The sequence below is a fragment of the Callithrix jacchus genome, chromosome 4 (assembly GCF_049354715.1).
Source record: "Callithrix jacchus isolate 240 chromosome 4, calJac240_pri, whole genome shotgun sequence".
Classification (NCBI taxonomy): domain Eukaryota; kingdom Metazoa; phylum Chordata; class Mammalia; order Primates; family Cebidae; genus Callithrix; species Callithrix jacchus.
This window is the reverse complement of record NC_133505.1, coordinates 39,373,039-39,388,985: the sequence shown is the minus strand read 5'-3', so window position 1 is coordinate 39,388,985 and position 15,947 is coordinate 39,373,039. Positions and strand designations below refer to the sequence as shown.

Genomic DNA, 15,947 nt, shown 5'->3' with positions numbered 1-15,947 from the left:
GCGGGGAGGAAGCATACTCAGCCAGAGGGAGGGTGGGTTCAAGAGCCAGAAAGGGATGGAAAGCAGGCTGGATAGGTGTGGCTGATGTGACAGCCAGTGCAGGGTGCCAGTGGGGTGGGAGGTGTGTGGGTGGCCACCATGAAAATCCAGTGGAAGGATTATAAAGGGCCAATTTCCAGGCACAGTGGCTCACACCTGTAATCCCAGCACTTTGGGAGGCCGAGGCAGGTGAATTCACCTGAGGTCAGGAGTTCAAGACTAGCCTGGCCAACAAGGTGAAACCCCGTCTCTACTCAAAATACAAAAAATTCGCTGGGTGTGGTGGCAGGCCCCCATAATCCCAGCCACATGGGAGGCTGAGGCAGGAGAATCACTTGAACTTGGGAGGTGGAGGTTGCAGTGAGCCAAGATCGTGCCACTGCACTCCATCCTGGGCAACAAGAGCGAAACTCCGTATCAAAAAAAAAAAAGCCAATTTCCACAGTTTAATCTTTGGCAGGAGTGTGTAGACAGTGTACGGCAATTAAGGCAGTTTGCAAGATCATGAAGCGTTTTCTCATCAGAGCATAACCGGTCCTTCACACTGTGGTCCACAGTGCCCCCAGGAAATACCTCTGAGCCCCTGTCCCAGGCTGCAGCTTCCCGCTGAACATAGAGTTGAGAAGAAGGAACTAGAGTGTGTCGGGGACCACAGGCGGGGTGGGGCTGTGACGTGTGGGAGGGCGGTGCGGGCGGCAGGTGAGACGCCAGGTCTCCAGGGCTCCAATCACTCCGGAGACTGAGCCATGGGGGGAAAGCGGGACAAGGATGACGAGGCCTACGGTGAGTCTGGGGCGAGGCCCGGGACCCTGTGGAGGGAGGGAAGGACAGGTATTGTGGGAATAGTGGCTGGGGCTGGCTCCAGGGAGAGGAAATAAGGAAAGTCCTGTGTTCCTGAGGGGAGGGCCCGGGAACCCGGAGCCATGGAGGGAGGGAGTCAGGGTTCTGGGAGGAGGATGGGGCTTGGGGGCTGGGGCTGTTGCTGGGGAGCCCATGGGGAGTGGAGCTGGGTGCCTCTGAGGAGTTGGGGCTGGGGTCCTTGGGAGGAGAAGGGGGATTTCAGGCCTGGACTCTGGGTCCCTGAGGGCAGGGCCCTGGGAAACAAAGCCAGGATGGAAGGTGGCAAGTCGAGGCCCTGAGCAGAATCGGGCAAGAGGCTGGGAGTGTCCTGTGCTGCAGAACCTGTGGCGGGTGAGGCTAGGGTCCCTGTAAGGAGGAGGAAGTTCAGCCTGGACTCTGGGTCCCCGAGAGGGAAAGCTGCCTGTGGCCTGCCAGCTCCCTGTGAGGGGTGAGGGGACCCTGAGTGGGCTGGGCTCTGCCTGCCAGGGTCTCTGGGAGAAGTGGCAGGGGGAGTGGGTTCTGCTGGGGGCCCCTGAGAGGAGTTGGGGCTGAGGGTCTTTGTGGAAAGGGGGCTGGGGGCCTACCTAGGGGTCTCTGTGAGGAGCTAGGAGCAGGAGCTGGTCTTGGGGTACTTTGAGGAATAGGCCAGTGCCCCTGGGGTTCCCGTGAGGGGTGAGGCCTGAGGGGAGAAATGGCAGGGAGCCTGTTTCCAGAATCTCTGCAAGTAACAGGGCTGAGGTTCTGAGGAGAGAGGAAGCTGGGGACCGGTCTCCAGATCCTTATGAACAGTGAAAGAAGGCCGGGGACTCACCTGCAGAGGCCCCTTGGGACTCTGAGGTCTGAGCTTCTGGTCTGAAAGGGAGGGAATCCCCAGGAGGGGCCTCCTTAAGGAGAGGCCTTGAGTCCCTTGGGGCACAAGGGAGTCGGCAGTGAGAACTCCCAAGTAGACTTCCTGGAGCGGCTTTGGGTCAATCATTGTCCATGAGCCATGGAGGGACAGAGTCCAGGGCACCTGGGGATAGCAGACCCCACCTGCCCCTTCCCAGACTCCTGCCCAGCCCTCACCCTCCCTCGGACTCAGTGCCCACAAGGAACCCTGACTGCCCGGCACCCCTCCTCCCTGTGTGTGTACTCAGGGAGGACCAGGAACTCGACGTGTCTGCAATCTCTATGGCCGGGCTCAGGTGTCACTCTGACTGCTGGCCCAGAGCCCGGAGCACACCGTGGCCAGGGGACTGAGGTCCCACCAGAGTGAGGATGTACAGGGCCACCTCCTGCCCAGTCTCTGCTGGGGTTGACATCTTTGGCTCCAATTTCTTTCCCCATAGCCTTAAGCCAGAGTGTAGGGCAGAGCTTGGGGCAGACGTGGGAAGAGGCTATGACCTCCCTGAGGGGCTGCGGGTCTGTGTGCTCCCTGGGGAGGGATTAGGGAGGAGAGAGGACTGAGGATGAGGGCATGAGAGTCACCAGGAGTCCCACATCCCAGCTGGAGGGAGACTCAGGAGAACCGTGCTGGGGTGGGCAAGGGACCAAGGCCATTTCCCAGCCTGACTGCCCTGAGGTGTGAGCTGGAACTACAAAGGCCTTCCTTCCCCTCCCTGGGGCCGCCTGGGTGGAGTTCCCAGGGAGCTGCTGAGCTGCTGAGCTGCTGACCAGGCCTGGATCCTACCCTTCCTGCTCCTCAGTTTTCCCCTCCTGCCAGTCCTACCCTAGTCCATCTCCCTCCAAACACCTGAAGCCTGGATGGGGTCCTGGGACTGGGAGGACTCAGCAGGACAAGATATGCAGAGAGAGACTCACCATCCACACCCCTTCCCACATCCCTCAGGGAAGCCAGTCAAATACGACCCATCCTTTCGAGGCCCCATCAAGAACAGGTGAGCTCTGGGCACTGGCCTGGGGGCTGCCGGGGGTGGTGGGTGCGGCGTGGAATCCAATATTTGCTTTGTATTTGCTAAAATATTAGTGAGACACTTGTGAAAAAGGGGAAACTCCTGCCCAGGAGGGTTGTGCCCTGCACAGATTGCTGTGTCTGGAGCAGCATCCAGGGCTTCCCTGTTCTGGGGGGATGTTCTGTTTCTTAAGTGCCTGCTACATAAGTACGTGCGTTTGGGGAGAACTCACCCAGTGGAGCCCTTGCGAGTTGTGTGCTTTTCTGTCTTTAACCTCAGAAGAAAGTTCTCAGAAAAAAACCCACTCAGAAAAAAAGAGTTTTCTTTCTTTTTGTGTTTTGGAGATGGGGGCTCACTGCAGCCTCGACCTCTTAGGCTCAAGTGATCTCTTGCCCCAGCCTTCTGAGTAGCTGGGACTACAGGCACGCACCATCATACCAGGCTAATTTCTTTGAGATGGGAATCTCACTATGTTGCCCAGGCTGGTCTCAAACTCCTGCCCTCAAGGAATTCCCCTGCCTCAGCCTCCCAAGTAGCGGGTATTACCGTCATGAGCCACTGTGCCTCACTAGGTTTTCTAAATAAAATAATATAAAATTGGGCCAGGCATGGTGGCTCATGTCTGTAATCCCTCACTTTGGGGAGACCAAGGCAGTGGATCATTTTGAGGTCAGGAGTTCAAGACCAGCCTGGCCACATGGTGAAACCCTTTTTCTACTAAAAATACAAAAATTAGCCGGGTGGTAGTCGCATGCGCCTGTAATCCTAGCTATTCGTGAGGTTGAAGCAGGAGAACTGCTTGAGCCTGGGAGGCAGAGGTTGCAGTAAACCGAGATCACGCCACTGCCCCACAGTCTTCGTGACAGAGTGAGATCCTGTCTCCAAATAATAAAATAAAAACAGGCCGGATGTGGTGGCTCATACCTGTAATCCCAGCACTTTGTGAGGCTGAGGCAGGTGGATCACAAGGTCATGAGTTCGAGACCAGCCTGGCCAATATGGTGAAATCCTGTCTCTATTAAAAATACAAAATAATTAGCCAGGCGTGGTGGCATGCACCCGTAGTCCCAGCTACTTGGGATATTGAGGCAGGAGGATCGCTTGAACCTGGGAGGCAGAGGTTGCAGTGAGCCAAGATGGCACAACTGCACTCCAGCCTGGGCAATGGAGCAAAACTCCATCTCAAAAACAAAAATAAAAATAAAGCTATTGATGCCCACACTCCAGCATCCCCCCAACTCTCTAACCCTTGACCCCTTGAGACCATAAGCCCCACCTCCCAAGGCTCCTTAGCTCAGACTCGCATTTCTCTCTCAGGAGCTGCACAGACGTCATCTGCTGCGTCCTCTTCCTGCTCTTTATTCTAGGTTACATCGTGGTGGGGATTGTGGGTGAGTTTCCTGCTGTTTGGAGCCAGGGTAGTGGGTGGGGCAGTAACCCAGGGACGGACCATTCCCATAATTGCCCCACTAAGTCCCTGCCCTCCAGTGACTCATCTGTGCTTCTGTCTCCAGCCTGGGTATATGGAGACCCTCGGCAAGTCCTCTACCCCAGAAACTCTACTGGGGCCTACTGTGGCATGGGGGAGAACAAGTGAGTATAAAGGCAAGAAGAGGAGGGCAGGAGACACCCCCCAACTCAGGCTGCAGACCTGTCCATGCTCTTCCACAACCTTCCCCTGTTGTCCCCACCCCACCTCAGCCTCCCTGAATCTGACCACTCCAGGCCACGTTGAGAACCGTTGCTAGACACTTAGCTTCTTGAGTCCCTCCAGAAATGGGAGGCAGTGGAGAGTCGTGTTGAGTGCATGAGTTTTACAGTTCAGAGACTGGTGTTTGAATCCCCAACTGGGTCGAGTTTTGGTTGTCTGGCCTTGGACAAGTTACTCAACCTCTCTGAAATTTGATTTCCTTATCTGAAATTCAAGGAGGATTCCAGAAGCAATGCCAACCGTCTTCACATGCAGATGTACAATACGTAATAAAACCTGTAATATTTATACAGCATTTACTATGTTCCGGGCAGGCAGTAAACTTTACACGCACAAGCTCATTGAAATCTCATGAGGCAGGTGCTATTTTTTTATGTGTAGTAGAACCAAGACCAAGAACAAGTGATTTGCTGAAGGTCATAAAGATGATATGAAGTCATGCAGCTCCAAGTTCATGCTCTGAGCCATTTGTCAGCTGTTGCAATGCTGAATTGCTCTGAGAGATCTTCTAGGCATCTCCCTACCTCCCCAGCTGAGCTAGGGATAGGAGCTGGGGGTGACTGGTCTGGGCCATGCTGGGCCCAATATTCTCTTGAGAAACCACCCTAGTGGTTCCTCCCTTCCCCCGACACCTGACCAGGCCCTGATGCACATGCGTCCTCCCCACCCACAGAGATAAGCCGTATCTCCTGTACTTCAACATCTTCAGCTGCATCCTATCCACCAACATCATCTCAGTGGCTGAGAATGGCTTACAGTGTCCCACACCCCAGGTCAGAGCCTGGGCCCTGCCTCTGCCCTAGATCTCACCCAGGGTCTCAAGTTCCAGCCCCTTAGCATTCTCTCCACGCCCAGGTGTGTGTGTCCTCCTGCCCAGAGGCCCCATGGACTGTGGAAAATAGCCAGTTCTTGCAGACTGTCGGGGAAGTCTTCTATACAAAAAACAGGAACTTTTGTCTGCCAGGGGTACCCTGGAATATGGTGAATATTGCCCCTAACTTCATCACTGTCGCCCAGGAGGGCCCAGGGTGGGTGCAAGTGGGAGGAGGAGTTCGGTAGATAATCACCAGGTTGGCTTTCCTGGGGAGTGTGGGACAGGCTGAGCCCCATGGTGGGGGTGGTGAGGGGACCCGCTTCTTCAACCTGCTCTGTGTCTGTGTGTCTGTCTGTCCTTTCCCCCACTTCCTGCCACAGAGAGTGATCACAAGCCTGCAACAGGAACTCTGCCCCAGTTTCCTCCTCCCCTCTGCTCCAGGTGAGAAGCACAAATTCCTTCCTCAGATATCATGTAGTCCAATGTTTGTATTGCTCGAATGAAGAAACTAAGCCAGAGACAGTGAAGTCACATAGCTTGTTGGTGGCAAAATTGGAATTAGCATCAGGTCTTCATTTTTCTCTTGTCATGTGGCCTTGCAGTCAGACCAGTGTTTTGGGGACCTACTATGTGCCAGGTGCTGGGGACAGAGGCAAGGAACATAACAACTGCTCCCTGCTTCGGCTACATTCTAGGCGAAGAGATCAGAGTTGTTCACAAAGAGACTGTATGAAAATGACAGCTGGGTGCAGTGGCTCATGCCTGTAGTCCCACCTGCTCAGGAGGCTAAGGCAGGAGAATCACGGGAGTCCTTGAGTTTGAGGTGACAGTGAGCTATGATTGTGCCACTGCATTCCAGCCTGGTCAATGACTGGGAGACCCTATCTCCAAAAAAATAAATAGTCTGGGTGTGGTGACTCACACCTATAATCCCAACACTTTGTGTGGCTGGGATGGGAGGATTGCTTGAGCCCAGGGGCTCAAGGCCAGCCTGGGCAACATAGCAAGACCCCATCTGTACAAAAAACTTTTTTAATTCACCAGGTGTGGTGGTGCACACCTGTAATCCCAGGTTGCTTGGGAGGCTAAGTCGGGAGGATCTCTTGAGCCCAGGAGTTCAATGTTGCAGTAAGCTATGATTGTGCAGCTGCACTGCAGCCTGGGTGACAGAGCAAGACCTTGACTCAAAAGTAAATAAATAAATAGAATGAAAATGACAAAGCAAGTCTGCCTGGCACAGTTGTTACAAGGATGGCAGTAAGTGGCTCTGTAGGCAAAGGAGGTAGGGATAAGGTCAGAAGGCTTCCTGGAGGGGGCAAGATGGAGCTGGAGTTGAACAAGGAGTCATGGATGGGATTTCTGGTGGAAAGAGTGCCCTGAGAGAGAGGCACAGTAAGTGCAAAGGTATAGAGGAGAAGGGAACATGGGCTGGACTTGGACATGGACAATAGGGCCTGGAAGCCTGGCCAGGGAGTGTGGACACAGTCTCTGGGGCAGAGCCTCTGGAAATATCCAAATCGCAGAGGGGCCCAGAGCCCTGGAGTGACAAAGTCTATGCTATGCCATGGTCTCCCTGACACTCCACTAGGGTGGAGGGTGGATGGAAGGGTGGCAGAATGTTCTAAGAGTTGAGGCCAGCAGAGAGGAGGGTCCAAACCAAGGCAGTGGCAGGGAGGGGAGGAAGGGGATGGACTGGGCTCCACGGGGCAGGAGCCCATTTGACTGTGAAATCAAAAGCAGCCCACTGAGGGATGCAAAGCCCATCACCCTTTCCTCCCCTGACGGCACTGTGGACTGGGAGGGGCCCAGAGACCCTCCAGACAGAGCTCCTGGACCCCCACACCCAGCAGCCCGACTCTCCCCTCCAGCTCTGGGGCGCTGCTTTCCATGGACCAACGTTACTCCACCGGTGCTCCCAGGGATCACCAATGACACCAGTATAGAGCAGGGGATCAGGTAGGCACCTCCCTCCCCGACATCGTGGCCACACGTCTTCCGCCCACAGCCCTTCCACCCACAGCCCTATCTAACTCTGTCTCCCCAACAGCGGTCTTATCGACAGCCTCAATGCCCGAGACATCAGTGTTAAGATCTTTGAAGATTTTGCCCAGTCCTGGTATTGGATTCTTGTGTGAGTCACTAAAGTCCCCTCCTCTCAAGTCCTTGCCTTTTCCCTCTCTGATCCTCTATCCTCTCCCACAATGTCTGAAACACGGGCTTTGGACAGAGGAGGAGGAGCCAGAACTCAGAATGGATTCCAAGCCCAACAGGATTTATAAGGGAAAGAGGCCTAATCTGGGGACATTGGGTGGTGCATGGAAAGGCAGTGGGGGCCTCTGAAGGGGAAAGATTTGAGGGGCCAGGGCTGAAACTCACTGTTCTCACCCTGCCTACAGTGCCCTGGGGGTGGCTCTGGTCTTGAGCCTACTGTTTATCTTGCTTCTGCGCCTGGTGGCCGGGCCCCTGGTGCTGGTGCTGATCCTGGGGGTGCTGGGCGTGCTGGCATACGGCATCTACTACTGCTGGGAGGAGTACCGAGTGCTGCGGGACAAGGGCGCCTCCATCTCCCAGCTGGGTTTCACCACCAACCTCAGTGCCTACCGGAGCGTGCAGGAGACCTGGCTGGCCGCCCGTGAGTGTCCTGCCCACCCCCAAGCCACCAGTTGTCCAAGGACTGCCCTGGGCCCTGCCCCGGCCCGGCCCTGTCTCTGACCTAAGTCTGCCTGCCCGTCCTCTGTAGTGATCGTGCTGGCCGTGCTGGAAGCCATCCTGCTGCTGGTGCTCATCTTCCTACGGCAGCGGATTCGTATCGCCATCGCCCTCCTGAAGGAGGCCAGCAAGTTAGGGCCTGCCTGGGAGGGAGATGGGGCTGAGGACAGGGTGGACCCAGGACGGGGGTGCTCGAGAGGTGGCAGGGAGCCTCAGAGAGGAAGGGAAGCACAGCACAGTGGCAAACACTGCTGTGGCTTCGCCTTTCTGAGCATCTGTTTCCCCATCTGTAAAATGGGGGTAACAATAATTCCTGCCTTCTCGGGTTGTCGTGAGGATTAAATGAGTGCCTAGAACAGGACATAGGCCTTCTTGAGAAGTTGGTGGGAGTGGTGGTGGCTGAGTGCAATGGCAGGAATCCAGGCCAGGAGGGGCAGCAGCTTGCTCCTGACCAGGAATTGCCACACACACCTGCCAAGGGATCACACTTGGGGGTGATCTTCCCTTACTCCACCCGAAGCTGCCCCAGGCAGCTTCTCTGTGAGTCTAGTTTCCTCTAAGCGTCCTGTGAGCCTGATTTATTCAGTTCTGTTTATCCAGTGAGCACCTACAGTACGCCTAGCCTTGCACCAGGCCCTGGAGACACAGAAATGAAAGACAATGTCACTGAGTGGGGCAGGCCCCTACGAGGGCAGAGGTGGGGTCAGCCCCTTGAGAAGATGGATAGCTGGTGCAGTGCCAGTGGACAGCTGTTGTCTCCCCTGCAGGGCTGTGGGACACATGATGTCGACCATGTTCTACCCACTGGTCACCTTTGTCCTCCTCCTCATCTGCATCGCCTACTGGGCCATGACCGCTCTGTATCCTCTGCCCACACAGCCAGCCCCTCTTGGAGTCCTGGGGGTGATGGAAAACAAAGCAATACTTGCCCCATACAGAGCCTTGTTGTCACTGGAAGAGGTGCCCCTTTCTCTGTGCCTGAATAGAGCTGAAAGAGTGCACACAGGCTGAATTTCAGCCCTCTGTGTGCAGCAAACAATCTGCACAAGCACCTATAAACAGGTCTCTAAGGAGTGAGTGGCCTGTGGGGACCTCATGTGACCATGTTTTCCTTGACTCCCCTCCGGGTACCTGGCTACATCGGGGCAACCCCAGTATGTGCTCTGGGCATCCAACGTCAGCTCCCCCGGCTGTGAGAACGTGCCAATAAATACATCATGCAACCCCATGGTAAGAGGAAGTTGGGGGGACACGGAGGTGGGACTAGCAGGGCTGAGGGGCTGGAGGGGCCACATTCCTTATTGTACAGGAAAAGACTGAGGGCAAGAAACTCATTCAAGATCCACACCCCATCCCCAGCAGAGCTAGAAGGGACCAGTCCCCAGAATACATGGTACTCCTCCTGTTGAGGAGTACCATCATACAGGGAGGGAAACTGAGGCTGGGAGAGCTGGCATGCTGTCCCTGAAGGCAGAGCCAGGCCTGGATACTAGGACTTACTCAACCCTGCCCCAGGACATTTCTCTCTCTTGAGAACCATCAACGGATTCACCCTCTGAGTCTCAGTCCACTCCTGTTTGTTTATTTATTTTATTTTATTTTGAGATAGGGTCTCCCTCTTTCGCCCAGGCTGGATTGCAGTGGTACAATCTCAGCTCACTGCATCTTCCATCTCCCAGGCTCAAGCAATTCTCCCACCTCAGCCTCCTGAGTAGCTGGGACTACTAATGTGCAACACCACACCAAGCTAATTTTAAGGGTTTTAGAGGGGCAAGGTCTTGCTGTGTTGCCCAGGCTAGTCTTGAACGCCTGGGGTTGCCCCAAGGTAGCCAGATACCCAAGCTGCAGTTCAACCTCCCAAAGTGCTGGCATTATAGGAGTGAGCCCACCACACAGAGCCCCACTCCTCTGTAAAATAGGCATAATCATAATACCCATCCCTGGGGTGGCTGAGAAGATGAAATGACTTTGGGCACATAAAGTCTGTAGTACAATGCCTGGCACCTGATAAGAGCTCGATAACAGGTTGGATTTTTTTGTTTTGTTAAGTCTTCCTCCCTTGGAACACAGAGCCCTAGGTAATAGCCAGGTGGGACTCCTTGCGGGGGACCTGGAAGAGAAGCTGCTTCCCAAAACTCCCCTGTGAGGTTTCCAGGGAGTGGCACTGGGCTGCTGGGAATTCACTCTTCTCAAACCTGTCATGTCTTCACCTTGTCTGAGCTGGGACCATGAGCTGTGCTGCAGGCATTAGCCCCACCCCTATTTTAAAAAGGAGGTTTATTTACATGTACACAGGACCCACTATGTGTCAGGTGCTCGGTATACAAAGTCCAAAATGATGTTCTTTTTCTTTCTTTTTTTTTTCTTTTCTAATACATGGTCTCACTCTGTTACCCAGGCTGGAGTACAGTGATACAATCATGGCTTACTGCAGCCTTGACCCCCCAGGCTCAAGCGATCCTCTCACCTCAGCCTCCCAAGTAGCTGGAACTACAAGCAAGTGCCACCATGCCTAATTTTTTTTTAAGAGATGGGGTTTCATTATGTTGTCCAGGCCGGTCTCAAACTCCTGGGCTCAAGCAATATGCCTGTTTCAGCCTTCCAAAGTGTAGGGATTACAGGTGTGAGCAACTGCGCCAGGTATGATGTGAGTGTTGTTTTCAACTTGCTTGTGATCTAGAGGTAAAGACTGACAGAAGGCTGGGCATGGTGGCTCAGCCTGTAATACCAGCACTTTGGGAGGCTGAGGTGGGAAGATCACAATGTCAGGGGTTCGAGACCAGCCTAACCAATACGGTGAAATCCTGTCTCTATTAAAAGTACAAAGATTAGCCGGGCATGGTAGCACGCACTTGAGGTCCCAGTTACTCAGGAGGCTGAGGCAGAAGAATCACTTGAACCTGAGAAGTGGAGGCTGCAGTGAGCTGAAATCATGCCACTGTACTCGCGCCTAGATGACAGAGCGAGACTCCGTCTCAAAAAAAAAAATTGACAGAAATCCACAATTACATACAGCATGGAAAGTGGTTTATTTATTTTTTTGTTATAAAATTTCATACACTCAGTTTCAGAAATTACAAGATTTTTGGCCAGGCACGGTAGCTCATGCTCATGCCTCAGCCCTTTGGGAGGCTGAGGTGAAAAGATCATTTGAGCTCAGGAGTTCATGCCCAGCCTGAGCAACATAGTGAGACCCCCATCTCTATAAAAAGTGGAAAAAAATTAGCAGGGTATGGTGGTTCACACCTGTAGTCTCAGCTACTCAAGAGGCTGAGGTGGGAGGATCACTTGGGCCTGGGAAATTGAGGCTGCAGTGAGATCATGCCATTGCACTTCAGCCTGGGCAACAGAGTAAGACCCTGTCTCTACAAAAATTAATTTAACTTTTTTAAAAAATATTTTTTGATTAGGTGGGCATGGTGGGGCACACCTGCAGTCCCACTTGGGAGGCTGAGGCAGAAGGATTGCTTGAACCCGTGGGGCAGAGGTTGCAGTGAGCTGAGATCGAGCCACTGCACTCCAGCTTGGGCGAGAGAGTGAGAATCTGTATCAAAAAAAAAAAAAAATGTTTTTTTAAATATTTGCTAGAAAGGGTTGTTTTTTAATTTGTGGCTTTTTAACTTTTTATTATGGGAATTTGGAAACATATGTAAAAGTACAGATGATAGCACAGTGAGTCCCTGTACCACGATACCACAACCCTCAACTTTCTGCTATTCTTATTTCATCTATATGCTTACCTGTAATTTTTTTTTTTGAGATGGAGTTTTGCTCTTGTTGCCCAGGCTGTAGTGCAATGGTGTGATCTCAACTCACCACAACCTCTGCTTCCTGGGTTCAAGCTATTCTCCTGCCACAGCCTCTTGAGTAGTTGGGATTACAGGGACTACCATTCCCAACTAATTTTTGTATTTTAAATAGAGACAGGGTTTCACCATGTTGGCCAGGCCTCAGCCTCCCAAAGCTGCGGTATTACAGGCATGAGCCACGGTGCCCAGCCTCATGAATTTTTTTCTGGAGACTTTTAAGGCAAATTCTGGACATCATACCATTTCACCAGTACATACATCAGGATGGATCTCAACAGACAGGAACTGTTTAAAAGCCTTACCACTCTATCATTATCACACCTCACAAAATTCAAAATAACCCCTTAATATCATCAAATGCCAGCCTATTCTATTTGCTGGAAAGGGTTTTGGTAGATGCTGCAGAAGCTGCTCTGGGCGGGGAATGTTGAGCAAGTGCATTCCCCTCTGACTGACACTGAGGGAGCTGATTACACTCATGCAATAGGCAGACCACACTGAGTTTGAGCCTAGAGATGGAACTCTTGGACAGAACTTGACTCCCCCAGTTAAGGGAAGCTGCTACTTCCCACCTGTCGACTCTGGGAGGGGCAGGAGCTACTGGTAATGGAATGCCCAGGCTCCATACTGAGGTCCCTGAAGCCTAAGCCTACTCTATCCCTCTCTACCCTCCCAGGTCCAGCCTGTGAATTCCTCATGCCCAGGGCTAATGTGCATCTTCCAGGGCTACTCATCCACAGGTCTCGTCCAACGTTCTCTCTTCAACCTGCAAATCTATGGGGTCCTGGGGCTCTTCTGGACTCTTAACTGGGTACTGGCCCTGGGCCAGTGCGTCCTGGCCGGAGCTTTTGCCTCCTTCTACTGGGCCTTCCACAAGCCCCAAGACATCCCCACCTTCCCCCTGTTCTCTGCCTTCATCCGCACACTCCGGTAAGCATGGGGCAGGGGTCTGGTCATTGTAAGCATGGGGGCCCCAGGGGTCCTGGAGCTGTCCCTGACTACATAACACCCCTCTGCAGTTACCACACCGGGTCGTTGGCATTTGGAGCACTCATCCTGACCCTTGTGCAGATAGCCAGGGTCATCCTGGAGTATATTGACCACAAGCTGAGAGGTGAGCCTGGATTCGGAGTAGGAGTCAGGAGCTGGGGAAGGCTGCTAGGGAGGGGCTGTAAGAGGCCAGTGAGCAAACATGAGCTTCCCTCACTCCCAGGAGTGCAGAACCCTGTAGCCCGCTGCATCATGTGCTGTTTCAAGTGCTGCCTCTGGTGTCTGGAAAAATTTATCAAGTTTCTAAACCGCAATGCATACATCATGGTGAGCCGCACTGCAAGCAACCTCTTGTTCTGGTGCCCTTTGGCCTAGACACCCCCATCCTGGTCCAGGCAGGTTCACCTTGGTAACTCTGACCTTCCCACCTCCCTCAGATCGCCATCTATGGGAAGAATTTCTGTGTCTCAGCCAAAAATGCCTTCATGCTACTCATGCGAAACATTGTCAGGTTAGGCTGTTCCCCACCCCTTGGTGGCTTCCTCCTCCCATCTCCCACCCAAGGCTGGCATCTTGGGCGTGCTGGGCTCAGCAGGTCCCTAGACTTGATTTAATGCTCTGTTTTTGCCATCTTGAAATGTGAACAATTTTCGTTCACACTGTGGTGCACTCTCCCCACAAATGACAAAGCCTATTCTACCGTCAGCATTGCCAGGCCTCTCACCCCCAACTTCCCCTAATTTCTGGTACAGGGTGGTTGTCCTGGATAAAGTCACAGACTTGCTGCTGTTCTTTGGGAAGCTGCTGGTGGTCGGAGGTGTCGGTAAGAGACCAGGAGGAGTAGGGGCAGAGGGTGGGATACTGGGCAGCCAAAGAGGTGGTCTCAGAGGAGCAGCACTGACCCCCCCAGAATTCTCCCACAGGAGTCCTGTCCTTCTATTTTTTCTCCGGTCGCATCCAGGGGCTGGGTAAAGACTTTGAGAGCCCCCACCTCAACTATTACTGGCTACCCATCATGGTGAGTGACTCTCCTCTCTGCTGCTCAACCCCCAACTCCCCAAAGGAACGCTTTAACCCCAATGAGCCGTGTGTCTTCCAGACCTCTATCCTGGGGGCCTATGTCATCGCCAGCGGCTTCTTCAGCGTTTTCGGCATGTGTGTGGACACGCTCTTCCTCTGCTTCCGTAAGTGACACCCCAGCCACCTGTCCCCAACCCCAAAGTACTGAGCCGTTCAAGCATTTTTTTTTTTTTTTTTTTTGAGATTCGATGCTTCTAGAAACAGTGCTTTGGTGAGCTAAATGAACCAGAGGGAGCTTCTTGTGACATCCTGAGGCCAGGAGTTTGGGGAAGAAGGGAGAGAGTGAGCCTCCAGGCTGGTGGGCTCTCCCAAGGAGCATTCTGTTGGAGAGGTCTGCCCCTAGGAAATCTCAGGTAGAAGTTAGCCATTAGAAGGTTGGGCACGGTGGCTCACACCTGTAATCCCAGCACTTTGGGAGGCTGAGGCGGGTGGATCACCCTGAGGTCAGGAGTTCGAGACCAGCCTGGCCAACACAGTGAAACCCCTGTGTCTACTAAAAAAAAATAGCTGGGCGTGGTGGCAGACGACTGTAATCCCAGCCACTCAGGAGGCTGAGGCAGGAGAATCTCTTGAACTCAGGAGGCAGAGGTTGCAGTGAGCCGATCGCACCACTGCACCCCAGCCTGGGCGACAGAGGGAGACTGTGACTCCAAAAAAAAAAAAAAAGTGCTGTAATCCCAGCACTTTGGGAGGCCGAGGCGAGCGGATCACCTGAGGTCGGGAGTTCGAGACGAGCATTACCAACATGGAGAAACCCGGTCTCTACTAAAAATACAAAATTAGCCGGTCGTGGTGGCTCATGCCTGTAATCGCAGCTACTCGGGAGGCTGAGGCAGGAGAATCGCTTGACCCCGGGAGACGGAGATTGCGGTGAGCCGAGATCGTGTTGCCATTGCACTCCAGCCTGGGCAACAAGAGCGAAACTCCGTCTCAAAAAAAAAAAAAAAGAAAGCCATTAGAGAGACTTCCCAGCAGGTGGATGTAGTGGCAGGGGGGATTTTCTTAACTCTACAGCGTGCATCCATTCAGGATTTGCCAGGCTCCGCCTAAGCGACTGACATGCATTTTTTCCGCTAATTCTTATCATCACTCTATGAAGTATAATATTGCCGACCCCACTTCACACGAGGAAACAGATTACACAACCTGCCCGGGGATGGGGTGGTGGTGCCGCCTGGATTCCAAACCCGGCAGGCAGCTTGCTTCCCAGTCCCGATTTCCCGGGCCCAGGGTCCGCTCTAACCGGTCTCTGTTGCATCTCAGTGGAAGACCTGGAGCGGAACGACGGCTCCCTGGACCGGCCCTACTACATGTCCAAGAGCCTTCTAAAGATTCTAGGCAAGAAGAACGAGGTGCCCCCGGGCAACAAGAAGAGGAAGAAGTGAGAGCTCCGGCCCTGATCCAGGACTGCACCCCACCCCCACCGTCCAGCGTCCAGCCTCACTTCGCCTTATGGGGGGGTCTCCATTTTGTAGTAAAAAAGGTTTTAGGCCAGGTGCGGTGGCTCACGCCTGTAATCCCAACACTTTGGGAGACCGAGGCGGGGGGATTACCTGAGTAACGAGTTCGAGACCAGCCTGGCCAACATGGTGAAACCCTGTCCCTACTAAAAATACAAAAATTAGCCGGGTGAGGTGGCGGGCGCCTATAATCCCAGCTACACGGGAGGCCGAGGCGGGAGAATCACTTGAACCCGGGAGGCGGATATTGCAGTGGCCGAGAGCGCGCCACTGCACGCCAACCTGGGTAACAGAGAAAGAGTCCGTCTTCAAAACAAAACAAACAAAAAAAGATTTTATTAAAGATATTTTGTTTTCTCAGTAAGTCTGTGAATCGTTCTCTCCACGACTACGCGCGGTCTTTTCTTTTCCCGCCGGTCTCTTTAAAATAGGTCCGCCCCTGTGACGCCCTGGTGCCACGGCCAATCAAAAATGCTAATATGGATGGTGCAGGGCCCTTCTTCACCCCAGCCAGTCCACTTCCCGTTCGGGTCACGCGCTCCGGGGGCCTCCAAGAGGGCCAATCGGAAAGGCAAGTTTTGAGACGCTCCGTGATCACGTGGG

The 15,947-nt window shown here is 53.5% G+C and overlaps 1 protein-coding gene across 2 annotated transcripts; it reads left to right on the top strand.

Moving 5' to 3' along the window:
- The first annotated feature begins 768 nt into the window (after nucleotides 1–768).
- SLC44A4 (solute carrier family 44 member 4) lies at nucleotides 769–15,704 on the top strand. 2 transcript variants are annotated; one of them, XM_054253818.2, is made up of 21 exons: nucleotides 769–822; nucleotides 2,708–2,756; nucleotides 4,089–4,162; nucleotides 4,286–4,364; nucleotides 5,156–5,255; nucleotides 5,338–5,463; nucleotides 5,677–5,737; nucleotides 7,165–7,252; nucleotides 7,344–7,427; nucleotides 7,693–7,928; nucleotides 8,037–8,136; nucleotides 8,773–8,868; nucleotides 9,136–9,235; nucleotides 12,491–12,744; nucleotides 12,834–12,928; nucleotides 13,028–13,131; nucleotides 13,242–13,315; nucleotides 13,557–13,627; nucleotides 13,728–13,822; nucleotides 13,904–13,988; nucleotides 15,148–15,704. In XM_054253818.2, the coding sequence occupies exons 1-21, from the start codon at nucleotides 786–788 to the stop codon at nucleotides 15,267–15,269; spliced, it is 2,130 nt and encodes a 709-aa protein (XP_054109793.2). In that variant the 5' UTR covers nucleotides 769–785; the 3' UTR covers nucleotides 15,270–15,704. The 2 variants fall into 2 exon arrangements, with proteins under 2 accessions (XP_054109793.2, XP_078224965.1); XM_078368839.1 differs by lacking the exons at nucleotides 769–822; nucleotides 2,708–2,756; nucleotides 4,089–4,162; nucleotides 5,156–5,255 and having other exon boundaries at nucleotides 4,339–4,364.
- Nucleotides 15,705–15,947: the final 243 nt, after the last annotated feature.

Coding starts and splice junctions, on each gene's coding strand:
- SLC44A4 (XM_054253818.2), top strand. CDS start 786: ATGGGGGGAAAGCGGGACAAGGATGACGAGGCCTACG. Junction 4,365..5,155: donor TGTGGCATGGGGGAGAACAA/GTGAGTATAAAG, acceptor CCCCACCCACAG/AGATAAGCCGTATCTCCTGT. Junction 13,989..15,147: donor CACGCTCTTCCTCTGCTTCC/GTAAGTGACACC, acceptor GTTGCATCTCAG/TGGAAGACCTGGAGCGGAAC.